At 41.8% G+C, this 27,411-nt stretch overlaps 1 protein-coding gene across 6 annotated transcripts in view; it reads right to left on the reverse strand.

Moving 5' to 3' along the window:
* WDR35 (WD repeat domain 35) overlaps nucleotides 1-27,411 on the reverse strand; it is a 152,663-nt gene that overhangs the window by 124,469 nt on the left and 783 nt on the right. For all 6 annotated transcript variants that reach the window (XR_015049426.1, XM_085846760.1, XM_085846762.1 and 3 more), the window contains exons 2-4: nucleotides 4,985-5,093; nucleotides 3,694-3,765; nucleotides 2,518-2,610 (exon numbers count right to left, since the gene is read on the reverse strand). Coding sequence is in view for 5 of the 6 variants with exons in the window: in XM_085846760.1 (XP_085702886.1) it covers nucleotides 2,518-2,610; nucleotides 3,694-3,765; nucleotides 4,985-5,093 (274 nt within the window). In the remaining variant the exon portion in view is untranslated. The remainder of the gene's footprint in view (nucleotides 1-2,517; nucleotides 2,611-3,693; nucleotides 3,766-4,984; nucleotides 5,094-27,411) is intronic.

Here is a 27,411-nt window from a genome sequence, read left to right on the forward strand (position 1 = left end):
TCAGAGTGCGGGAAGTGGCGAAGATGGTGGTGGTGGATGTGGTGAAGGTGTTGTTGTTGGTTTGATCCAAAATAACGACAGAACAGAAAAACGGCTATCTCAAAGGATCGCAGCCCGGTGAACACGGAAATTCCCTCGAAACAACGGTGGGGAAATCTAACTACACATATACTTATCATCATAACTGATCCAAGGACCCTTTATGGTGTATTGCGAATTTCCACAGCTGTAACAATATGTATGGACATCAAATGAATCGTATGAAAATTGACGATTTATGTGACCTTGACCTTTTGACCTATTCACCTCAAAAAAAAGGATAGGTTTCTAGCTTGTGAGTACCTCTACCAAATAGTTAATTTTTATGAAGGTTGGAGAAAAAATGCCACCTGATGGTGATTAACATACAAGCAAACAGACAGATAGAAAGCCCGTAGGCGGACATGGGTAGTCGACTACCCAACATAACCTGATGCGATGGGCCCGTTCGATGGGGAATGACCTGAGGATTAAGCACAAGAAAATTAATGATTCTAGCTTCAAGGGTTAATGCTGTAGATTGTTTTTTCGTTAACATACCCCCACATTTAGAGGTTTTTCGGCCGTTGCGAGGCAACGGAGGGGTCCATATCAACGGTTCTTTCTCACACATAACTAGGACATTCCCTGAACCTACCATACCAGTTTCATGTATATCTGACTCATAGTCTCTGAGATATAACGAACTTCGTTTTTTTTTATTGTTTTCGACCAGGGTTCATTCAAAGTCTATCTTCTCCGACAGTTTTCATTGGATCCGGCTGGAAATTTTTGACAATATGGCTGAATGTACTGCCCACAGTCGCTCGTGGCCCGATTTTTGATTTTCGAAAAAATAATTTTAATGATTTTTCAAAAATTTCAAAGTCCCGTTGCTAGGCAACGGTGGTGTCCAGAGCAACGGTTCTCATTTGCACACAACTAGGTCATGGTATGAACCTACCAACGAAGTTTCATCTAAATCGCCATTGTATTAACAGAGCAATGGACCGAACAGACAGACAGACAAACAAGCCGGTAGGCGGACATGGGTAGTCGACTCCCCAACACAACCTGACACGATGGGCCCATTCGATGGGGAATGACTTGAGGATTAAACACAAGAAAATTCATGATTCTAGCTTCAAGGGTTAATGCTGCAGATTGTTTTTTCGTTAAAATACACCCACATTTAGAGGTTTTTCGGCCGTTGCTAGGCAATGGAGGGGTCCATAGCAACGGTTCTTTCTCACACATAACAAGGACATACCATGAACCTACCATACCAGTTTCATGTATATCTGACTCATAGTCTCTGAGATATAACAAACTTCTTTTTTTATTGTTTTCGACCAGGGTTCATTCAAAGTCTATCTTCTCCGACAGTTTTCATAGGATCCGGCTGGAAATATTTGACAATATGTACTGCCCACAGTCGCTTGTGGCCCGATTTTTGATTTTCGAAAAAATTAATTTTTTATGATTTTTCAAAAAACTTCAAAGTCCCGCTGCTAGGCAACGGTGGTGTCCATAGCAACGATTCTCATTTGCACACAACTAGGTCATGGTATGAACCTACCAACCAAGTTTCATCGAAATCGCCATTGTATTAACGGAGCACTGGATCGAACAGAGGGACAGACAAACATATCGACGGAAAAAGTGATAATAAGGGTAGAACAAATTTCAAAATTCTAAAACAATTTTTTTTTTTTTCGACTGGATCGACTACCCAACATATCGACGGAAAAACTGATAATAAGGGTAGAAAAAAATTCAAAAAAAAATTTATTTTTTTTCGACTGGATCGACTACCCAACAGAATAACAAACCAGACAAACCAATAATCTTGTGAATATTCCATTTTGCAAGTAACAAACGAGAACGGCACTCGGTAGAGTGCATACCTCCACCAGGCTGACCAGCTTATGTTTTGTATCCCACTGATGGGCCACATTCTTACACAGACTTCAAAGAAAATCTCATCAGCTTGTTTTTGTAACATACCCAACTCATCCACCATATTTTGTTATAACCCATAAACAACTCTTTGAAATATCATGCAAAATATCGTTTGTGACCCTATCTTTCAATGGTGAAGAATCATTTTGAAAATTAAAAAAAAAAACGTATCCGATCTGGATCGTCACCAAAATCTAATAAATTAGTCCTCATCACACACATAAACTGTCCACCAAGTTTTGTCCGAATCCATGCATAACTTTTTGAGATATCCTCATCACAGACAGACAGGGGTGAAAACACAACCTCCGTCTACCGCAAACAGGGATGAAAACATAACCTCAGTCCACCTTGGGTGGCAATGACGGAGGTAATCGTTAAACTCATTCAAGCTGGACAACATCGTACGAAAGATTTAACACAATCAAATGTAAAATCACAGTTCTGACTTCCAAACACCAAAGTCCCAACACCCTGTGCCATTCTTGGCACAAACATAACCCGCAGATTTTCCAAACATAATATGAATGCTCGTACCATTGTGCAGTATCCAGACAATGGTGAAACCCGTCTCATCACTACTTGTGAGCTTCTCATAACGATCGTTCCATGACAGCACCTTCACTCTGCCTGCTCACGACGCAAAAGGAACATTTTGTTAGCCGGAGATTTGGTACCTATGAGCCACAACGCTTATATGTAATAAAATTCAACAAAACCCAGACAGTACATGCATTATCAAAACAAAGCTAAATGTCCCCATGACCAAAAATGAAACAATAGAAAGCAAATTACCAAGGAAAATTTTAAGTGGCATTTATTAGGCAGGAAAGAGTCGGGGCGACAAAGTGCTTTTGCACCAAACAATAAGCCATCGCAAGCAACATAAGGACGGAGTATGGTATGCATTTCTTTCCCTTTTTTAAGTGTCAATGACTCGTGGAGAAACTCGTATAGAAATTATATTATTACATGCAGGGCAAAGACAATAGGAGATATCAGGGTAGTTTTTGCTCGAATTACAAGGACAAATCAAACCAGTATTTGTGATTTGAATCTGGTATCTTGACATCACAAGTTAACACCAGACAAATGGCAGTGCTCAGATGGGAACAGCAAACACTATATATAGAAAAATAACGATTGCACAAGAGAGATGGGTGATGCTTAGGCGTGGTGCAAAGGGGATGGTGCAGATGTATTACACGAGGGGGGTATGGTGGTAGTACAAGTGTTAACAGTTTTGCTGATAGCAACGATCCAATAAAGCAGCAAAATGATAATCAACGTGACAGATGAGTATACACTAATCCCGCATTGCACTCGGAATAGCCGATTTATTCCGATAATTTATTTATACCTTAGAACATTGACAATTCATCTCGAATTAATAATTAAGAGACGATAAACAAAATTGCTCCATGGTGCCATCCATGGAAACGAGCAATTGCTAATCTGGGTTTAGATTTAACAGGCCCCGCAAGCTCGACCCACAGTAAGTCAAAAGACAGATGCATGAGTGCCTGCAGACAGCATTCTCAATACTGTTAGCACAAAGTATTTGGCCACTGATAAACATTCCACTGCAATCACGATGCGTGGTTAGAAAACAATCAACCATATATAGATACAGAATTCATAGAAGAGCTCAAAGGGAATGTGATGACTGATTATTCACCAGGTGGGCAGGTTTGTGTACAATAACTGCAGTACCTTTGTGTCCTTCTGGCTGATTTACGGTGAAGTTGTTCAGAGCTCCAAGTCCAACCGCCTTGGCATCCACACCTAGACAGAAAGATCAAGAAAAGCACCATTAACAAAGGTGTTGGTTTTCTAGCAAGATGAATTTTCAAATATTTGAGTGCAAAAGTTGTTATTAACTTTGTCATATACATTTGCATAATCAAGGTTATTCAAAATACAAACCATCGTATTTTGACCAAATAACACAGTATATTTATGACCATTCCGTATATTTATGCAAAAAGCCATCACTATGCACATGTTCACTCATCCACGGAGGTGTGGAGCTATGGTGCTGATGTAATGCCCCCTGGAGATCAGAAGTGAGGATTAAAATATGGCCAGAGTGCTAGCACACAATTTCGTACTTTTTTCTCTTTTTTGAAAGGTACCGTGGAAGCTTTAACATCTACCAGTGAATGCTAGCAGACAGAAGTCAGCTTAACAGCCCCTGCAATAAACAGGACAGTCGGCAATTGATAGAAATTTCCAGAACAAGCTACTGCCTGTAAATACTTATTGATGCAACGTCCTGCCTGTAAAGCACCAGGTTGACAATTTATCGACGGGTCAGAAATCGATCGCAGACGAGAAAGCTCAAAGGCAAATACGCTACCTTTCAATTCATGATCATGTCAGGCTAATGTACCTCAAAACTCGGTTTTCCATTTAAAAGGGGGGAAGTTTTCTATTTAATCTCTTGCTTTTCTCAATTTAGCTTTTCCCATGCATACTTAATAAATAGGTGTCCCCAAAATTGGGACCTCCATGGCATTTCACATGTTGAACACACTTCTGTAACAAACTTTTAAGCATCTGAGTTTGCAGCATGAAAAGCATTTTTTCCTCTCTCCTTATCAGCAATGACAAAATGATATACTATACCATAATACAGTGATTATTGTGTATTATTCAGTTTGATTACCAACTGACATGAAAACACTGATATTTGACTCATAAATGTCAAATTAATGTATCCATGGTGTAAAAGAACTGAATGAAGACAGTTTTACTGTTGTTCTTTGCTCTTTGGTGAGAGCATGCCAACTGACCAATTTCCCATAAGTAATGTTCACCCTCAGTCAAAATTAAGATTTCTCTTGATGCATCATTGTACCAAGGCATCCAGATTTCCATAGGATTGTTAAAGGTGGAAATCAAGTTGGCCTTGGTGGATGAACATGCTACCTTTTTGTGCTGCTAGTCAAATAACAATGTACTACCATCATTGGAAGTAGCTCCTACTTTTGAACCATCCTACCTTGTTCGAGCTTGAGCACATTCAGAAAGCCAGAGTCTCCGCCAAAAGCTATGTGGCCCTGATCTTTGCTCCAGGCAAGACAGCGCAGTTGATGATCAGCCACAGTCCACTGGCAAAGAATCAGCAGGCACAAACAAATTACACAACAGCTGGCATGGAATTCCCCACACATGGCAGTTTCACTTGTTGTGTCTCAGACTTCATCACAACATTGATCAACAGAAATGCCAGAAAATCCAGAATTGTGCCTTGGGCAAATATTTCCACAAGATGATCAAAACTATGACACAATGTGGACGGAACACAGACATGATGGGAAAAAAATGATGAACCCTTGTGTTTGTCCTTCATTATTCCACGGCATGTCATTTCTACCACCTGTCGAGATTTAGATTTGCAAAACAGTCTAATCTGCAAGAAATACTGCAGCTTGGTCATCCCTTCCTCATCAAGCAGTCAAACTGGGCTTCAAATGTGTAACCACCAAATCACAATATGTATAAGTTAATGGTTATTTGCAAACTGAAGGTTGTCTTGTGGTTTTCGGAACATAAACAAATCTACATTGATTAAACCTCCATTTAAACAACTAACCAGTTTTGGATCTGCCTTTTGTTAAGGAATATCCACAACAAACAACTTAGGTTTTTATGAGCTTTTGTACAGAACAGTTAATACAGAGGGACCAGCATGATTTTAATGGGAGTTGAAGTATCATAAGTTTACAATTACTGTTACTTTACATTCGGTATGCAAGAACCTTTGGTGGTTTACAACAAAAATAACACTTTTGTTATTGTTGCAAGCAACATCCATAAAGTGTTTATCAGGAAATGTTCTGGAGAGAAAAAGAAAACTTCAGATTGTTTTAACAGGAATAAAAATCATTTAGTATGCGTGGCATAAAAAAAATTGCAACCAAGTCAGGCAAATTTTAATTGATGTTTCAATCTATAATAGAAAAAGAGCTCGGTCTAGGCATGCCTGCGTCCATTCGTCCATCCCAGCGTCCATTCGTCCATCCAACAACAATTGTCCGGTAGGGGATACCACCAATCAAGCACTAATGGTACCCCCTACATGTGCTCTGATCGCCATCTTTTTATCAATTTGCAAACAGTATGATGTAGTTAAGTAAGGTGAGGATAGATGGGTCGGTTTCAATATACATTAAAACAAAAACTCTTCCTACTTCATCTTTTTCTTCACTTATAATAAGGTGAGTCTCACTCAATCCCATTTCTCATATCGATTAGATTCAGAAAATGATGATGAAACACCACCTTTTAAAGCATCAAAAAGCAGATCATTCTACTTGCAACACAGGTGAGAAAAGGAGAAGAAAAAAAGCAGCTGATATTTCAATAATATATTCAAACGATTTTTAAAGGATAAAAGTTAATTTTTATTCCATTTTTTTGGCAATTACGCAAAGATTGTATTCCCATCAGTATTCCCATCCCAATTAGTATTCCCATCAGTGAAGCAACAGGTCTCACATTCTTCTAATGTGTATAAAAAGGCATCCCTTTGACAGATAAAAAATGAATTCACTTGATCACAATTAAACTAAAATAATGCGCAAATAAGCTTAAGATTAGAAACAGCTCAAAACTATTCTTAACACATGAACAAAACACACACACAGCCCTATAATTGTATCTATACTGTTGTACATCAAGGTTCGAGTCCTGCACTCCTGAGGGAGTCAGGGAGGGTTCCAAAAATCCCACTTCTGATAAACCAATGTAGTGTCAACGGCTCAACTAACGTTGAGCTCGTTGCGGAAGGAGGTTAAAATCCCGCGATGTACCGAAGAGTTTAAATTCCTGTGGAGACGTTCTGAATTATGGCTGACTGCGCGTGCAGTTAGTGAGGAGAGACACGAGAATCTTAAAGCTTTTGTTGAAACCAATTGGTTTATTTTACGTAACCAAAGAGAAAGAACTGGATGGTGATTGCAAGGAGATGACGGCAGGTTGGGAAGGAAGGAAAGAAATGCAAATAACAAATAATTATATACAATGTGAATAAAACCGATGGCGCCACTCACCAGATTGAATCACAGACGGGAAAGGGACAAAACAGGGGGACTCAGCTCTGGTGGTAGCGGGTGGAAGGATGGGCGCAGAGCAGCACGAACAGGTGATGAGGAGGGATGAGGAGGATGGGAAAGATGACGAACAAGCAGAGAGGGAAGGCAGGCAAGTAGGACAATCTCCTCAGAACTCGTTCTCCCTCAGCACTCGCTCTCTTCCGCAGTCTTTTCTCCTCAGACTTTCCTTCGTGCTCCTCTTTTCCTCAGAACTCAACGGTCCTCTCACACACACCCAACTGCCCGATTAGCTACCCCCTCTTATCTCCTAGCAATGCTCCTCCTCTTGAAGGCATCCATAGCTCCACCTCTCGGACAAAATGCTCTTCCCCTCACTCAAGAGGTGATCCAAGTTCCACCCATCGGACGGCATTTGTAGCTCTTTCCCCTCTCTTGCCAAGTCTCCCGGCACCCCCGGTAGAGGTTTACATAGGGGTTATACACACAATTTCCTTAACAATTATCCCAAACGAATTATTACCACACATCACCCCCTGTATGCTGCACATTCAAATAAGATGATCCTTAAGCTGATGTGTCCCTACTTATTACATCGAGATTGGCTGACTACTCGTACACAGACCATGCTACTCTATACAAGCCTATCTGCAATATGGTAATATCTAAACCCCCCCCCCCAACCCCCACAAACATAACATTAAAAAAGTGAATTTGTACATTTGTTTATGTGTTTATATACTGAAACGCTAAAAGAAACTTACCACCTTTTAAACCTTCAAATATCAACAATAACACTGCTTGTAGTAAATGTGTAAACTTATTTGTGGACAATAGTGTCCTCACTGTCAGACAAAACGGTCACAGATGGTCACTTGAACCTTCAATGGTCACTTCATTGCACAGCTGCTGAACAGCCGTTTTGACTGTCAGTGATTAGCCAAGGGGTACGGGATGATTTTAATGAGCTGCACGTGATGTCTTGATATTGGCTTTGAAAAGGTCAGTGCAAAATGGGAATTTCAATCAACATGCCACGATTGTCAAGGGATCAACGGCAGTGTGCCTTGGGCATACTGCAAGGCGGATTGAGTTACCGTGAGGTGGCACGTCGCCTTGGCTGTTCACACCAGACGATATCGGCCCTAGCAGAGACACCCTCCACAACTCTAAAGATGACAGACCTCGATCAGGGAGGCCAAGAGGCCCCACTACAAGGCAGGACAGGCAGATGGTCCTAAGTCAGATGGCTTCAGACATTGAGGACTGAGTGGGACAGAATCCAGCAACAATCCATCCAAAGACTGGTAGGCAGTATTCGCCGACGATGCACTGCCTGTATCCAAAACAATGGTGGCCACACACGCTATTGAAAGGGGACTGACATTGCACCCTGTGCTGTTCTGTACTGTAGAACAAACTTATGAGATGGTGTATCTTGGTCAAAAACTTGACATGTCATCAATAAAATGCCAATGTTTCAATTAGCGATTGTTGGTTTGTTTTATTTTGAACTGTTACAATTCCATTACATTTCAAACAAGTGGTAAGTTTCTTTTGAGTTTCAGTATATATGCTATAAAAATATATACTAAACCAAATCCAACCAAATTTTGCATGTTGCCTCAGGGTACCAGATAGCATATCTGGGGGAGGGGATTCAGGGTGGGGGAAGACCCCAATTCTCTCAATGTAAAATGATATTGTATAGCATCACTTGGTGGTATCCAGTATTGCAAATCATCTTATATAAAGAAAGTCAACAACATGCATTACGGTGATGTTGAAATCTGAGCAAGAATAATTCGAAATTTTCAAAATTTTCAAAATGCTCGTGCCGTATACAGTGCCCTTACAAAATCTACACCCCTTTCAAAATTTTCACCTTTTGTTGCCTTTATCGCCGGGAATTAAATTGCATTAAATCTAACTTTTTCCATCCTTATCGTAACCCACAACTTCCAAGTGAAAAACAAATTCCACAAATTTGAGAAAATTGATTAAAAATACAAAACACGAATATCTTGGTTGGCTAAGTGTCCACCCCTCTGAGTTAATATTTGGTGGAAGCACCTTTGACAGCAATTACAGCTGTGAGTCTGTTGGGCTAGGTTTCCACCAACTTTGCACACCTTGATTGGGCAACATTTGCCCATTCTTCTGCACAAAACTGTTCAAGCTCAGTCAAGTTGCATGCGTAGCATTGATGGACAGCAATCTTCAAGTCATGCCACAGATTTTCAATTGGATTTAGGTCGGGGCTCTGAGAGGGCCACTCGAGGACATTTAGCTTTTTGTTCCTTAGCCACTACAGTATAGCTTTGGCTGTGTGCTTTGGGTCATTGTCATGCTGAAAGGTGAACTTCCATCCCAATTTCAGCTTTCTTGCAGAGGGAAGCAGGTTTTCCTGAAGGGGTTTTCTGTATTTTTCTCCATCCTTTATCCCTTCTGTCCTGATAAGTGCCCCAGTCCCCACTGATAAAAACATTCCCATAACATGATGCTGCCACCACCATGCATCATGGTAGGGATGGTGTTCTTTGGGTGGTGTGCTGTGTTGGGTTTGCGCCAAAAACCGTTTGTTTTTTTAAACAAAAAAAAGTTTTGTATTTAGGCCAAAAAGTTCCATCTTGGTTTCGTCAGACCACAAAATGTTTGCCATATGGCTTCAGATTCTCCGGAGTGGTTTTTTTCATACTTCAAATGGGACTTAAGGTGGGCTTTTTTGAGTAATGGCTTCCCTCTTGCCACCCTACCGTACAGGCGAGACTTGTGGAGTGCTGGGATATTATTGTCACATGCACACAGTGATCAGTCTTTGCCATAAAGGCATGTATTGCTTTCAGAGTTGCCATTGGCCTCTTGGTGGCCTCTCTGATCAGTCTCCTTGCTTGGTCATACACTTTGGAGGGACGGCTTGATCTTGGCAGGGTCTTGGTGGTACCATACGCCTTCCACTTCTTAATGATTGTCTTCACTGTGCTCCAAGGGATATTCAGGGCTTTTGAAATATTTTAACCCATCCCCTTATCTGTGCCTTTCCACAACTTTATTGCGGAGGTCTTTTGAAAGCTCCTTGGTTCCCATGGTTGAGTCTTTGCTGTGAAATGCACTTCCCAGCAGAGGAAACCGACATGGAACAGCTGATTTAATTCTGAAATAATCAATCACTACAATTTAACACAGGTGGAGGCAAATTAACTTGGTGTATGATTTTGAAGGTGATTGCTTACACCTGAGCAAATTTACCATTGCTATTATAAAGGGGGGGGGGGGGTGGACACTTATCCAACCAAGATATTCTAGTTTTGGACTTTTAATGAATTTCCTAAAATTTGTCGAATTTGTTTTTCACTTGGAAGTTGGGGGTTACGATGGATAAATAAAGGTGGAAAAAGTCTGATATAATGCAATTTAATTCCGGGCTATAAGGCAACAAAAGGTTGAAACTTTGAAAGGGGTGTAGACTTGCTATAGGCACTATATAAGTAGCAAGGATGTGAGACAAGATGATGCGAGTTAACTTCCAAGCAGATTGAAGATGACCTCAGGCAAATGATGGAGTGAATAGAGAGAATGCTTATGAAGTACAATATGCCATCTTTTGATTAAATCAGTCAGCAAAGTGATGGTTAAAGATGCCAAGTTATTGCTATTCTTTTTAGGGGTGGATATGGGTGATGGGATGGTATGGGATTTGTTAGGACGAGAGGGTCAAGGAACAACAATCCTGTGATGATGAGACTGAATGGACAGAACCACAACAACAATTCTGTGATGAAGGGAATGAATGGGGAGAACCACCACAACAGCAATCCCGTGACAGTTGACAATTAAATATAAGCCAATGTAAGCCCCAAAGCTTGACTGGCTACAAAATCCAAAATAATGTGAAAATTGTTTGAGAAAAGAATAAAAATAAAATGACAGCACTATCTGGCCAGCAAACTTTGGAGAAAAAGATCCCCTGCCCTTAAACCCTTCCATAAGCAATCCATTTGTGAGCAGAGGGCTTTTGAAGTCAAGAGTCAGATACCAGATACACACAATGACAATTGCCAAAATCCATTTAGCTGGACAAAGAAATAAAAGGATGGGGAGAGAGAAGGAAGAAGCAAAAAAAAGATTTTTTTTTTCTTTCAATAAATATCAACTCGTCCTCATGAGGCAATCATAATATTTCTTAAACAGGACAAGCTATTTTGTGGAAGACACAAAATATACAGTGCCTTCACATTTTGTTGTGTTACGGCCTGAATTTAAAATGGATAAAATTTAAAAAAAATTGGTCACCGATCCACACAAAATACCCCATAATGACAAAGCGAAAACATGTTTTTAGAAACTTTTACAAAATAAAAATGAAAAGCTGAAAGGTCTTGTGTCAATAATTTGAAGAAGTGCCTTTGACAGCAATAACAACTTTGTCTTCTTGGGTATGTCTGTATCAGCTTTGCACATCTGGATTTAGGAATTTTCTCCCATTCTGTGAGGGTGTGTCCATGTCCTTCCTCATTAATGAGATTACTGAGTGGATCCAGAACCAGGTAAAACAGGAGGGGGGAAAAGCTGTCTACTTGAAATATCCCACATCGTAGCTCGACTCCTGGTATTATAATCTTTCCTTCTGAGTGCTGCAGGATGTGTGGTATCCCATAGTCGCATGGCTTTTGAAATCATATTGATTATTTGGCGATTTATCTTGTAGATTAAATGCACTTTATCATCTATGAATATGGGACACTATAATAAGCTTTTTTATAGTCTATCCAGGCTGTGAACAATTTGGTTCTTCTGGTATTGCAGTTTTCAAGTATGGCCTTGTTTAGTCAAGTAGTAGGTCATCTATCGTTGAATAGCATCCTCTCTTCCATCCCTTCTGTTCTGCCTGTAGGCCTCCTTGTTGTGTTAGGTGGTGGTACATCGTTTCTGTGATTATTTATGTTAAAAGTTTGTATGTTGTTGGTAGACAGGTAGTTGGCCAGTATTTGTGAGGTAGTTGGATTTCTTCAGATTTTGGGATGAGGAAGGTGATGAGGAATTCATCCATTTCCTGATCCCTTTGGATAAGTTGATTGAATGCTCGAGTGTACTGAACGTGGAGAGCATCAAATTGCTTTAGCCAGAAGTTTCGGATCCCATCTGAGCCAGGGCTTTTGAAGTTTGCCATTTTTGCAAGTTGGTGTCTCGTCTTTTCTGCATCAATTATTACTGGGGCATTCCTCAAGATGTTGCTTCTTCTCCGCCAGGTTTCAGATCCATTCCGCCTCCTTATTGTATTATTTTCGATCTTCATAAGTTCCTTTCCAGAATTGTTTCAGTTCCTCTTTTTCAGGAGGAAATGACACATTCTGCTTGTTTCCCTCATTCACGGTAGAATCTTTTCAGGTTGTTTTCAAATGTCTGGCCTTGTTTTCTCCTGCTGTTAGCCTCCTCGTAGTTTTTTTCTTTTTTCTTGCTGTCATTTCTATTTTCAGTTTGTTTTTAGCAACCATTACCTCAAGGTCTTGTCCTCAATTTCAAAAAAAAAATTGGGGGGGGATTCTCCTCTTTAGTTTTGGCCTTTGACTTCCTCTTTGGAATTGCTGAATCTGGCCGTCTCTTTTCTGAGCGTCTGTCTCTTTTCTGAGATGTGTCCGGAGCCAAGCTGTCCAGAGGTATCCGGAGCCAAACAACGCCCATACGAGTCCGGAGCCAAACAACACTCTGACACGTCCGGAGATAAACTCCTATCTGGACACGTTCGGAGATTAACTCCCATCCGGACATAAACACCGCCCACACGCGTTGGGAGACAAACACCGCCGGATGGGTCTGGAGACAAACCCCATCCAGACACGTCCGGAGACGAACAATTTTTCAGGAATCGACAGATTGGAGTCAGTGTGATTATCAACGACAGTACGTACTATATACAACCCAAAAACCATGAGTAGCTTTCACCCTTGTTTGGGGGAATTTCAATAAATGAATTATAAAAAAACAACGTTGCATTATAGACGTTTCAGGGCAATGTGCATAAACATTAATATTTATTAATTAACATTAATATTTAATATTTTAATATTAAACAGCTGCCAATCGTCATGTGATGGGTGGAAAAAAAATTGCCTCTAATTTAGAAACACGTTAATATGGCAAACGGATCAGAAATCGGGTGTTATCAAATATATTTTACTTTTAAACTCACAAAGAGAAGCAAAACCTCTGTAAATCATGTACCTCTACCTTGTAGCAAGTACTGACTGTACATCCCAATCGGGACACAAATTGTACCGATTTTGACTGTCAGGCGCTCGGCAAGTGGTTTAAGCACTCAAGCAAGCACTCCATTTAAATTGTTGATAAGGAAAGGCTGGCCAGACTGTGGCTGCGTACATACCATATAGGATGCATTTACCTTTAAAGCCGGTCTTCACCGTGCCTGCAGCAGTTAAGGAAATTAAATAAATTTGTTCAAATAATGACTTTACCCACAAAAAGTTGTTGTTTAACGTAAAACAACCCTGGAGACATCGCAAAGTTTAATTGCCCATGAAATAAATATTGTAGATAATCTGCCACATTGCCTGCTCATCTGTGCACGCGTCATGTGGTACATCAGTTCGCGGTCCGCACAAATGTGACATTATTTTAAAATGTCTGTATTTCACCAGATTTGCTTTGATTCCCTGTAGAGCACCTCACGAAACCTCCAAAAATAAAGACACAGATCTGGCAGACGCGATGAATAAGCAGTCCCTCTGTGGGACAGGGCATGATGTCAAGCAGTCAGTGAATTAAATCATATAGCTCAATGAAGCTGGTAAATCTTGGCACATTTCTAAATCTTTGGTTCACGAAATATAATTCTCCAAACAGTAGATAAAGATAAGTTTAATGCTTTGGAAATTTCCCATTTTCTTGTGTATACATGGAGACGAAGGCATCATAGCCTTACTTGCTTAAAGTAAATAGGTGTAAGGCTTAGTTATAAGACTCGTTATTTCTTTACATTATCAGAATTCACTCCAGATTTTGACACTTATTTAGTCTAAACGATAGCTGATCCTTAAAGCCGAAAAAATATTTTGATGATATACTTTAATTCAACCGTGAGAGTAGATCGTGGACAATTGCATTATAAAATGCATGAAATCGCTCCAACTCCTAATTTGAAAACTATAGCACTTACAAAAGAAATGTATACAGCGATTCATAGCTCTGATGAACAGGCATCCAATAATATGAGTAAGGAAAGTGGGGAAAAAAAAAAACGAAATCATTAATAAATCACTGCGGCCTGTTCAAAGTCAAAGCATGGTTGAGCAGGCCAACAAACATGGCGGCTTCAGACCCCCAGCAAAGTTACCGAGGATACGCCTTTAGACCCCAATAGAGAGCAATGACAAAGGATGCGCCTGGTAAAGGATATGATTAAATAAGGCTGTTAATTATCTTCAAAAGGGGTATTTTAATTAACCAAACAACAAATTTTCAGTCATGTACTTCCTTGGAGATTTCTTAATATGCATACAAAGTTTCAGGCAGCTAGGTTTCACGGGTTTGGAGTTATGGAGGAGACACACTGACACACACCACACACAAACTGACATTTCTTAGTGTAGATTTTGCAAGTACATGAAGACATACATTGTACCCTTGCAGGAATGCTAAAAAGTGAACCGAATCACTGTCGATTGGTCTCCTGGGGGAGGAAGGAACAAAGTAAAAAATGCCCACGATAGGAAGTTGACAAATTAAAAACTTGAGTTAAACAGGTATTTTTTCTTGTTTTTTTTTGTATACAATGTTGAGGCTCGCATGAGAGCTAACACAGAATGTACAACAAGAGGAGCAGGAGATAAGAGGGGTGGGAGGGGGATGGACAAAACAGTGGGGAACAGAGACATAAGGAGATCTGTGGAAGGGAGAGGGATGGGACGGGATACACAGGAGTAAACAAGATGGACACTACAGGGACTTTCAGGTCCTTACACGACAGAGACTTTCAGGCAGGAAAGCAGCGAATTTGAAGGACATGGGTTTGTGGTAGATTAACGGGGGTATAAAAGATCTTGGTTTTGGATGGGGAAAGATAAGAGATGGTGGTGAACAGCTGTTTTGAAGACCTGGAGGGAAGAGTGGGATTGAAGAGTGTGTGGGAGTTTGTTCCAAAAGCAGAATAAAGAGGAATGAAAGAGGGAAGGTGAGCAGTGATTCTTGATTTTAGTACTTTTACCAGAAAGGGGTTGCTGGTGGACCTTGAGAGCTCTGCGGAAATATGGGGTGGACATACCGCACACAGAGCAGGGGGCAGGGGAAGTGAGACTGGAGAGAAGATGGTGGAAGACAGAAAGACCACCATCCTGCCTGTGGTGAGAGAGTGAGAGACCCAAAGACTCAGCCTCATCACGGGAGATACCAATGATCCTAAATGTCTTGGTTTCCACAACGTGAAGCTGAGAAAGGTGAGAGAGGGGAGCACCAGCCCAGAGGGGAGAGTAGCACTCAATCAGGCTGCAGATGAAAGCTTTGTATGTGGTCAGGAGTTCAGATGTGCTAAGGAAAGACTTTGCACGATGGGGGATGCCCAGTGGGTGACTGGCTTTGGAGGCCAGCTTGGAAATATGGCTTCCCCAGTAAAGATCATGGCAGATAGTGAGACCCAGAAGCTTGAATGAAAGGACTTCTTCAAAAGGATTGTTGAGAAAATAGATGCGTGGGGGGTTTCCAAACAGTCCTTTCGGAGAGGCATAGTGAGAGTGTAAGATTTGTCAAGACTGAATGGCAAGTTCCATGTGTTGGACCAGCTTGTGATTTTATCCAGATCTGCAGAGAGTGAAGAGGGTGCTGCTTCCTGATCTGAGGGATGACAAATTTAAAGGCAGAAGGTGTGGTCATCAGCAAAGAGATAAAGAGGATTTTCCATAGAGTCAGAAAGATCATTGATAAAAACCAGAAAAAGAATAGGGCCCAGAACACTGCCTTGAGGAACTCCAGCCTGGACAGGAAGAGGGGAAAGAGAACTCCATGAAGGGCAACATGTTGGCTGTGATAGGAGAGGAAGTCTGCAAGCCATTCGTGGAGATGGCCTTAGATACTGTGGAAGAAAAATAATTATATTCATTTATAATTGAACACAGTATCTGACTATGGAAAAGGTCTTGCTCGCTGCATAGAAACAGACTGAGTGTTTTGAGAATGTGTGTTCAAAGTGATGACCTCATGTTTTTGTTTTTCTCTTTCTCTTTCTCTTTCTCTTTCTCTCTCACTCTCTCATCCACATGCTTATCATCCTTTCTTCAAGGCTGACCTAGTTGTTAACACTGCAAACTTTCGCCTTGTGCTTATCAGCGCATCCCGTAGTTGAATTGCCAAATGTCTCACCTTCCCATTTTTTGGATGTCAAATGAGTAAAAAAGGGATTGCTTCGGGCTTCTTGTTAGCGAAGATCATTGAATGCTTTGCCATTAGTGTTCTTCCATCCACGTACGTGAAATTAAAGAATTCTCTTTTGATGTACTTTGCCCAAATGGACAATTGAGTTCTTGAGATCCACTACAATACCATAGAAAGAGAGTTTGGTGAGCAGCGCAGGGTGCCAGACCATAGCGAAAGCACACGATATGTATCGGTAGATGGCTCTGATTTCATGTCTGGCATTGAGGAGAGAGCAGATCCATTGTTGGGAGAGCAGAAGCAGCATATCCAGGGTAGAGTGACCTGGTCTGAATCCAAATTCATGATCGGAAATCAAGCCATTGGAGAAGAGGAAGGATTTAATGTCTGAAGTGATGATGGATTCCATAACCTTGCTCATGATTGGGAGAAGGCTGATTACAGCTCAGTCTGTACTTACAGGGATCTGTTTTTGCACCTTTTTTATGCAGAGCGGTAATGTTTGCTGATTTCCAAGCAGATGGCAGATGGCCTCAAGCATACGAGAGGGTGAATAGAACAGAGAGAGGGTGAGCAAGAGCAGCAAATCAGGTTTTTAAGACACATGGGCTGGTGCCATCTGGTAGGTTGCAGAATCTGAGTGGAGGTTTGACAGCAAGCTCTCCACTTTGTCTGGAGAAAAGGACACAGAGTTCAGGAACAGCTGGGTGTGACTGGGTATGGTGGGTACAGAAAATGATGGATTTGGGACACAAGATGTAGAAGCAAACACGAGTTTAGGCATTCAGCCTATTACGTGCAGTGTCAGCTGTGCAGCTATTTGAGGTAAGGGAGGGGGAACATACACCATAAACAGACTCAACTCTATGCCACCAGGATTAGGAGGAGGGAGACAGGTTTGAGAGTTTAGACTTGAGATTAGAAAGATGTTGTTTTCTGGCTCTCCTGAGGGTAGATACACACTTGTTCCAAGCTTTGTGGAAGGAACTGAGATTGCCTTCAGTTGGATTTGCCTTCCATGAGGTGAAGGTAAGTTATTTCAGGACAACTGCCTCGCCACAAGCTTAAGTGTATCATGGGCGGGAGAAGGGTAGGACAACGTAAGACAAGATGGGATAAATCTATGTATGAGAGAAAGCAAGTTTCTTTGAAAGAATTCCCAGGATGAGTTGACGTCGGAGAAAGTGGAGATGGAAGACCAGTCTAGAAGATTTATGGCTGCTTGAAGACCTTGCCAGTCGGCCTAAGTGACATGCCAAACTCGACGGTACTGAGGTGGTTCTGTAATAACAGCCATAGAGATGTCTACTTTGACAAGCATGTGGTCAGATGAACCGATCTTTTCTGGGAAATTGATCAAAATCAGATCCAGAAGAGATGGAGTACCGTTGGTTGAGATCCGGGTCAGGAAGTTGATAGATTGTGTCAGTACCAATGAGTCGCAGAAGTCCTTTGCTGAAGTGCCATGGCAGGTGAGAGAGGTACCCACACCCAGCCAACTGGCATGATGACAATTGAAGTCGCCACATATGAGGAAGAGAAGTTCGGATGAGAGGATAGAAGTTGGTCCATGTTTTCGGATAGTGAGGTGTAAATAGAGTCATCACTGTTTCGTGGATGGTACAGCACACATATCAACATGAGGTGGGAGTGGAGGGGAAGCCGTAGCCAGAGGTATTCCTGGAGATGTGGGGGAGAGAGGGCAGTGCATGGAGAGTGAGAAATGGAATCTTTGATGAAGAGAGCAACTCCACCACCAGGACGAGGCTCAGGTTTGTCAAACCGGAGGAGGAAATAACCAGGGAGAGATACGAGGGAGTCAGAGATCCTGGTGTTGGCGCAATGGTTAGGGCAGCGGCTTGGGATCCAAAAGGTCCTGAGTTCAAGCCCCGTTGGGCCACTGAATTAATACACCAGGGGGTTGACTCAGCCTGCCATCCTTCCGAGGTCGGTGAAATGAGTACCAGTGTACTGGGCCCGGTGTTTGCCCCGGTTAAAATAGGTGTACCATATCCCTGTGTCGTAAGAGGTGACCAGGGTTGCGTCAGGAAGGGCATCCGGCGTAAAACATGTGCCAAATCACTATGCAGATCATACAGATGATCCGCTGTGGCGACCCCTAACGGGAGCAGCCGAAAGAAGAAGAAGAAGAAGAAGAAGAAGAAGAAGAAGAAGAAGAAGAAGAAGAAGAAGAAGAAGAAGAAGAAGAAGAGGAAGAGGAAGAGGAAGAGGAAGAAGAGGATACTAGGGAGTCAGAGACATCTTGAATGAGGAAAGTTTCTGTTAAGCAGATTATGTCTGGTTTGTCAATGGCAACCTGTATGGAAAGAACTTTCAGGTTTGAGCAAAGGCCCTGGATGTTTGAGGTCCACACTGTTAAGGAAAAGGGAGAGGAGGAGCCTTTGGATACATGGAAGGGGAGAGGAGGGGGAGGGTAGGACGAGGGAGGAAGGGGGAGGTAAGGAGAGTTGTTGAAAGAGTGCGGGGGTTGCAGAAGAGCTTGGGGAGAGGGCCGGGTGAGGAGAAAAGGCTTGGTGGTGATGGGTTGAGGTACAGTGAGGAGTAATAAAAGAGAGAGCAGGGGGAATTTGAAGATTAGAGGAGGTGGAGTGATGGGATGGAAGAGAGAAAGCAGGGGAAGGAGGCAGCTTTATAGATGTGAGGGGGGACAACTTTGAGAAGGGGGAGTGAGGGGGAGATTGGAGAGAAATGGGTGAGAGGGGAGAGTTGAGGAAGAAGGGTGAGTGGGGGGAGTTTTTGAGAAAGGTAGGAGGGAAGCTTGTAGGGGGAAAGAAGTGTGAAGGTTGCTTTGAGAGGAGGGGTGAGAGGAAAGCTTTGAGAGGGAGGAGAGACGATAAGAGCAGGCACGGCCAATATGCAGGAGGGCGATGGGAGAGGTGGGGAGAGGGGAATGATGACACTTGGTAGTCGTGTGGTGAAGAAGGGAGCAGGCAGGGGGAGGTACAAGATTTGAGAGGTTGGGAAGAGGGGGAGGTGTGTTGAGAGGAAATGAGGAGCATGTTTGTGGTGTTGAGGAGTGTACTGATTGAGAGTAATATATTTGGTTAGAATAGAGCCCACATATGTGTGAACACCACACTTTGGGACAACAGAGAAGGAGCTGATCCATACATCCATACATCCATACATCCATTGGGACCATACTCTGAACAGAGTGTTGGTGCTGCCTAAGCAGTCTCCTTGGCTATTGGGCACAATCCTGGACAGCTGGGTTGCCACTCCGACACAGGATACCAGCAAGCTGGCACTCATTTTGCCGACCTCGGAAAGATGAAAGACAGAGTCAACCCCATCTGGTATTAATTCAACAGCCAAGTAGGATTTGAACTCAGGATCGTAGAATCCCAAGCCCACCATGCTAACCATGAAGCCAACACCAGGCATTGGAGCTGATACTGAAGCAGAAGACAGTGAAGAGATTCTAAGAGCAGAGGTAGGATGAGGGGCAAGATGGGAGGTGTAAGGAGAGGGGATAAGGGTGAGGAAGAGGTAGATTTAAGTAGGTAGAGTGAATTGGCACTGAAGTTGGAAAAAAAGGATGATTGATGGAACACATGTATTGCAAACTGGAATTTTAATTTTTTTTAAGTCAGAGATGCAAGCAAACACATTATGTGAGGGATGCAATAATGGAGAATTAAGAGAATGGAGAAAAGAAACGTCGCAAAGGTTGACCTTTTTAGACATGGGATGAAGGAATGGTCGAACTGAAAAGTCTTTTGAAAAATAAAGTCGTGAATTATGATACAATACCGAGAACCACACGTGTGAAAGAGGAAGTTGAAACATATTGAGACCTCTTTTTTTTTGATAACGATTGAGTAAGATTAGGTAAAGGAAAGGTTGAAGAAAAATCGTGAAGGTGTATGGTGAATTTGGATCGGCAAACAGAACGAAGCTGGTAGGTCGACGAAAGTAACAGGAAGAAGAAGTAGAGGGGGTAGAGAAACACGTGGTTTCAGGAGGTGTACGGTTAGAAGTGAAAAGACAAAGAAAAATTTTTTTGTTGATTTTTAAAGATTCGGTAAGATTAGGTAAAGGAAAGTTTGAAGAAAAAAATTGTGAAAGTATATGGTGAATGGGTCGGCTAAATTAGAAGGAAGATGGTAAGTCAGCAGAAGGAGACAGAAGAGTCGGTACAGGAAAAGTCACATGGTTATGTGGGGAATAAGGAAAGGAGAGAAAAGGTTTTTTTTGCTGTACGTTTTTATATATTTAAGACAAGAAACAGAGGGTATAGTTGGGAGGGATAGAAGGACGGTGGTGCGAAAAGTGGAGAAAATAAGAACTGATGGTAATAGGGAGAAAATACAAATAGACACGATCGTGCACATGGACAAGAAGACGGGTAGGCCTCAAGGAAACCCTGATTTTCAGAACATACACTAAAATAAATGAAGCCCTGTATCTTAATTCCTTGATAGATTTTACTCTACTTGTTTATAAGCAAATGTGTGACTACACAAGTTGAAGAAATACTACAGTGACTTGAGACTTGATACTTGCCCTCAAAGACTTGAGACTTGTTTGTGACTTGGCTAAAGTGACTTGTTGACATCTCTGAAGGTACAAAAGCAAAGAGATTGAAATATGCCCAATAACATGAGAGGTCTGATGCGAATCGGTGTGGAAAGGTAATTTGGAGTGACAAGTCAAAGACTGAAATTTTATGTCAGAAGAAGGCAGTACGTCAGAAGGAGGGTTGGTGAGAAGTATGAGGATATATGTATACAGCCTACTGTGAAGCATGCAGGAGGCTCTGTTCAGGTTTGAGGATGTATTTCTGCTGCTGGCATTGGTGATTTGGTGAGAATTGAAGAAACAATGAATGCTGACGAGGACAAAAAGATCCTAATACCACCATAGTATCCTGTCAGGAAGGAAGCTAACTGGCAACAACTTTCTTTTCCTGCATGACAATGACCTCAAAACACACTGCAAATATCATTAACATATTGTTACGGATCCAGGTTTCGAGGCTCACCATGAGGGGAAGCACTCAAGCTCCTCCCTAACTCCCAGTCCTGAGGCCACCAAGCACGGATAACTTCACACGCCGGCGGGTTTCCAATCAACCATGAGCACTGATTGGTACCACCAATCCTGGCAGTGTTTCACTACTTCGCGTGGGTACCTTACCTGTGCACGACCGCACCAAGAGGGGTCTCATGCCATCGATGCATACTTGCATTAACTTACCTGTTCAGGTGTAGCTGAGCGGAGCTGCCAAGTACACACCGGCTAACAAGAGCAAATCACGTGGGGTAGAACTTCCTGGCTCACACTATGTATGGACTATGCTGGACCAATGGAGGAAAAGACACGACAAACTGGATACATTTATAACAAGCAGGTTTATTACAAGCGGGTTAGGAAAAAGGACATGCAAATATTTACAAAGGAACAAGACAGTGGAGAATTAACCCATTATTAAGAACTTATACACTCTTTTTACACTAATCGACTAACATAACAGGTGCTATCAGACACATACCCTATGAAAAGAGAGAGAGAGAGTACGAGGTGTTTGCGACCTCTTATTTACTAGATGCACTTGACGGACCAACGCAACCCAGTCACTGAGGAAGGGAAAGGGAGGAGGAAAACTGAGGGTGTCCATTGTGTGGTTGGAGGAGTTACGATGAGGTGTGCAGTGCCATGCAGTGAGGTTCAGAGAGGATGGTGTAAAGATGTGATTTGGAAACAAAGAAAAGAATGCAAGAAGATAGTCCCAATCGTGAGTGGAAGAAATCTGTTCGTGTAATTACTGATAGGGTAAACTGCATGCTGTCTGGTGCCTGGCTCTCCGGTCCGTCCCGTTCTGTTCTGTTCATCTCGCTGTGCTCAGTGACCCCAAGGACAAGAGAAGAGAAGGCAGGCCAGACGAGAGAGAGCGAACCAGAGAACAGAGCTCATTTTTATAATCCCCCAGTGGGGGTGGAGTTTGGGAGGTGGAACAGGCTGGCTATGGGCATTTTCCTGCACCCCCATTGGCGTACGGATGTTTTCCATGGCTTTGGCCCCGCCCAAGCGAGGATTTGGCACCGGAAATTGCCTCAGTCGCTCCGCACCCCACCATACAATGGAGCTCTGAGGTTAACATGGGGTGAGGTACTTGGTTGCGCCCTCTGGCCAGGAACACGCACCAGACACCCAATGAGGGCAGTAATTGAGTGGAACACTTGGGCTATCCACCTGACGTCGAATGGGATTGGTGCACTCTTGCACTCCAAGCTAAATGCCAGAACATCCAGGCTCGAGCATCTATAATGGTACAGGTCGCTCCCTTGTTCTGGCGGTGTTGGCATCAGTGGTGATGGTGGTGGTGGTTGAGCGATGGCAGTGGTGGTGTAGCGTAGCGGTTGGTTACGGCATGGTGGTTCGTGATGGTTGAGGCATCATGGTTGCAGCAGTTAATGGTGATGGTAAGCGAGCTTCGGTTGTGGTCCGATGGTGTGGAGGAATTATTATGAAGGTGGTAGGTTGGTCCGAAGAATGTTGCAGCATTGTGGTTCAAGTCTGGAGAAGGTTGAAGTGAAGAATCTGTTGGGTAATGGTGTGAGGTTTGAATGTGAAATTGCGCACGAATGCAAATGAGCTGCCTGTTGCTATGCATGCATGCATGCATGCGTGAAGAGAAGGCTCCTGTGTGGAGCACAGTAAATAAAATAGATAAAGAATCATGGGAATAAAGACCTGCCTGAAAGCCCATGCTACACATATGACCCATAAACCCACCAGACATAAGGGAAGGGCTATCTAAAATGAATACTAATAAAATTAATGTCTCAGGACCGCTATATGTTGTGCCATTGCCTCGAGGTGGGGAGCGCCAGCTTCGCAGAGCTGCAACAATATTTACAAAGAAAGTCAGCCAGGAACTCCACAACTATTAGAATGACCCCCTCAAAGTCCTGACCTTAACATCATAGAAGCGGTCTCGGATTATTTGGAAAGGAAGAAAAACGCCAAAAACAACCAGAATCAAAATACGAGTCGTGGGAAACATTGTAGCATTCAAGGAACAACCTCCCAATGGAATTTCTCCATAAATTGCAGGAAAGCATTCCAAAATGGACATCGACTGTTTTGCATGAAAAAGGTGGGCACAGGAAGTAGTGTTGAAATTCCATGCAATGACCGTTTTTACAGCCATTTTTCCCTGCTGTGCAGGGGTTAGGCTTTTTCTTGAGGCAATGTTTTATGGCCGGATGCCCTTCCTGACGCCAACCCTTGTTGCCTCTTACGACACCCAGGGATCTTCTTCTTCTTCTTTCGGCTGCTCCCTTTCGGGGTCTCCACAGCGGATCATCCGTATGATCCGCATCGTGATTTGGCACATGTTTTACGCCGGATGCCCTTCCTGACGCAACCCTGGTCGCCTCTTACGACACAGGGATATGGTACACCTATTTTAACCGGGGTATACACCGGCCCAGTACACTGGTACTCATTTCGCCGACCTCGGAAGGATGACAGGCTGAGTCAACCCCCTGGTGTATTAATTCAGTGGGCTAACGGGCCTTGAACTCAGGACCTTTTGGATCCCAAGCCGCCGCCCTAACCACTGCGCCAACACCAGGCTCTACGACACCCAGGGATATGGTATACCTATTCTAACCGGGGCATACACCGGGACCAGTACACTGGCACTCATTTCGCCGACCTCAGAAGGATGACAGGCTGAGTCAACCCCCTGGTGTTAATTCAGCAGCCAACGGGGCTTGAACTCAGGACCCTGGGATCCCAAGCCGCCACCCTAACCACTAAGCCAACACCAGGCTTTGAAATTCCATGCAATGATATTGTGAAATACAATTAATTTGTGTTTCTTGAGTAAAACATGATCATTACAACAACAATGTGTCAATAAAAATGTTTCTTTTCAAAGTTACAAGTATGGCATCAGCAAAGTATTTGATAAAAGTCAGTTGAATCATCTGAGGTTAACCATTCTACTGAGCCACTGTAAGCAACCTCACTCTGTCAACTTCCCCCTTAAAAAAAATTGTACAGGTGACAGTTTTGGATGATTTTCAAATCCATCAATTAACAAATCAAAGAATCAAACTGCCTCGTACCATTTTTTGACACCAGGATTGATCAGGAACGAAGCTGTCATACTGGTGGCCTGATGACCACTGCAGAGGAGGTTTAATCAGCAGGTGCTGATGTTATTTTAACAATACGACACACTGCTTGAATGTCATGTGATGCCTGTGCTATACTGCTATGTCCTTCCACACAGAAAATTTCAGCTATTATAGACGAGGCAATCGATTCATCCAAGATTGAATGAAGAGCAAATTCTCTCAAAAGCAGACAGGTTGAACAAATCTCTTGAAAAGTCAAACATTTTAAAATATTTTCCAATTGCACACTCATAACACCTGAGACCTTTGTCACACCACCCTTGCATCACCACCCCCCCCCCGCCCCCGCATCATCCCACTGCACCACCACCTAGATTCCACAGAACACAACCAAACCTCACTCCATCTGAACACAAAATCCCCACCATTTCAAGAAAATACCCCCTTAACTTTCATCGACAACATTTCCACCCTGTACAATTTTTATTTTAAAATATAATTCATATTTTAAATGTCACAATGAACAATAAAACATTATAAGTGTCACAATGAACAATAAAACATTTTTACTCACATTACAAGTGTCAAAATGAGCAATAAAACATTTTTACTCACATTAAAAGTGTCACAATGAACAATAAAACATTTTTCCTCACATTAAAAGTGTCACAATGAACAATAAAACATTTTTACTCACATTACAAGTGTCACAATGAACAATAATACATTTTTACTCACATTATAAGTGCCACCATGAACAATAAAACATTTTTACTCACATTACAAGTATCACAATGAAGAACAAAACATTTTTACTCACATAGTAAGTGTCACAATGAACAATAAAACATTTTTACTCACATTACAAGTGTCACAATGAACAATAAAACATTTTTACTCACATTATAAGTGCCACAATGAACAATAAAACATTTTTAATCACATTATTAGTGTCACAATGAACAATAAAACATTTTTCCTCACATTAAAAGTGTCACCATGAACAATAAAACATTTTTAATCACATTCCAAGTGTCACAAAGAAACAATAAAACATTTTTACTCACATTACAAGTGTCACAATGAACAATAAAACATTTTTACTCACATTACAAGTATCACAATGAAGAACAAAACATTTTTACTCACATAGTAAGTGTCACAATGAACAATAAAACATTTTTACTCACATTACAAGTGTCACAATGAACAATAAAACATTTTTAATCACATTATTAGTGTCACAATGAACAATAAAGCATTTTTACTCACATTACAAGTGTCACAATGAAGAACTAGAGGGGGAGCACTCGGTAGAGTGCAAAACCTCCGCTGCCAATACTGCGAGGTCACTCAAGTGAACCTGATATCCTATTCATTCAATTTGACGTCAACAGTGCTCACAGAGTTATAGTTTGCAACTTTCCCTTTTACATACTCAATTCATTCGTCATAACTAGATTCCTTGAGAAAGAAATTGATTTTACGTGGGTATATCCACCTGAAGTTCCAAAATCAGCCGCAATTATAATTTTGGCATGTTTTTTGTTGGAAATCACTTATAACATGGAGAAATGCACAAAAAAAAAAAATCGAAATTTTGTTGAGAAAAGTTGCAAAAAAATTCTTTTTTCTCCAACAATTTTTTTTTGAGGGGGGGGTTGGAAATCACTTAAAACATGTGGAAATGAAAAAAAAAATTCAAATATTTTTTCAAAATGGCCGCCATAGCGGCCATATTGGATTTTGGACCAAGTCCAAAATCTCATGGCATGATCCTTGGACCATACCTAATCCCCCCCACCAAGTTTCGTCGAAATCCATCGAGGAGTTTTTCCATAATACTGTTCACAAACAAACAAACAAACAAACAGGAAGGGGTGAAAACAGTAACCTCCGATCTTCGATGGCGGAGGTTAATAAAACATTTTTACTCACATTATAAGTGTCCAAATGAACAATAAAACATTTTTACTCACATTACAAGTGTCACAATGAACAATAAAACATTTTTACTCACATTACAAGTGTCACAATGAACAATAAAACATTTTTACTCACATTACAAGTGTCACAATGAACAATAAAACATTTTTACTCACATTACAAGTGTCACAATGAACAATAAAACATTTTAATCACATTATTAGTGTCACAATGAACAATAAAGCATTTTTACTCACATTACAAGTGTCACAATGAAGAACTAGAGGGGGAGCACTCGGTAGAGTGCAAAACCTCCGCTGCCAATACTGCGAGGTCACTCAAGTGAACCTGATATCCTATTCATTCAATTTGACGTCAACAGTGCTCACAGAGTTATAGTTTGCAACTTTCCCTTTTACATACTCAATTCATTCGTCATAACTAGATTCCTTGAGAAAGAAATTGATTTTACGTGGGTATATCCACCTGAAGTTCCAAAATCAGCCGCAATTATAATTTTGGCATGTTTTTTGTTGGAAATCACTTATAACATGGAGAAATGCACAAAAAAAAATCGAAATTTTGTTGAGAAAAGTTGCAAAAAAATTCTTTTTTCTCCAACAATTTTTTTTTGAGGGGGGGGGGTTGGAAATCACTTAAAACATGTGGAAATGAAAAAAAAAAATTCAAATATTTTTTCAAAATGGCCACCATAGCGGCCATATTGGATTTTGGACCAAGTCCAAAATCTCATGGCATGATCCTTGGACCATACCTAATCCCCCCCACCAAGTTTCCCCCCCACCATACCTAATCCCCCCCCACCTCAGGCCACCCTGAGGCCACCGCAGAAACTCTGCGGCCGCCGCACGTTTCTGTCAATTCAGAAGGCATACGGCCGCCGTATCCTCGCCGTAGAGCAAATGTGACTGAGGGCTGAGGGTGGCCCTACA

The sequence above is a fragment of the Eptatretus burgeri genome, chromosome 11 (assembly GCF_056783735.1).
Source record: "Eptatretus burgeri isolate ZD-2024b chromosome 11, Ebu_testis_v1, whole genome shotgun sequence".
NCBI lineage: Eukaryota > Metazoa > Chordata > Myxini > Myxiniformes > Myxinidae > Eptatretus > Eptatretus burgeri.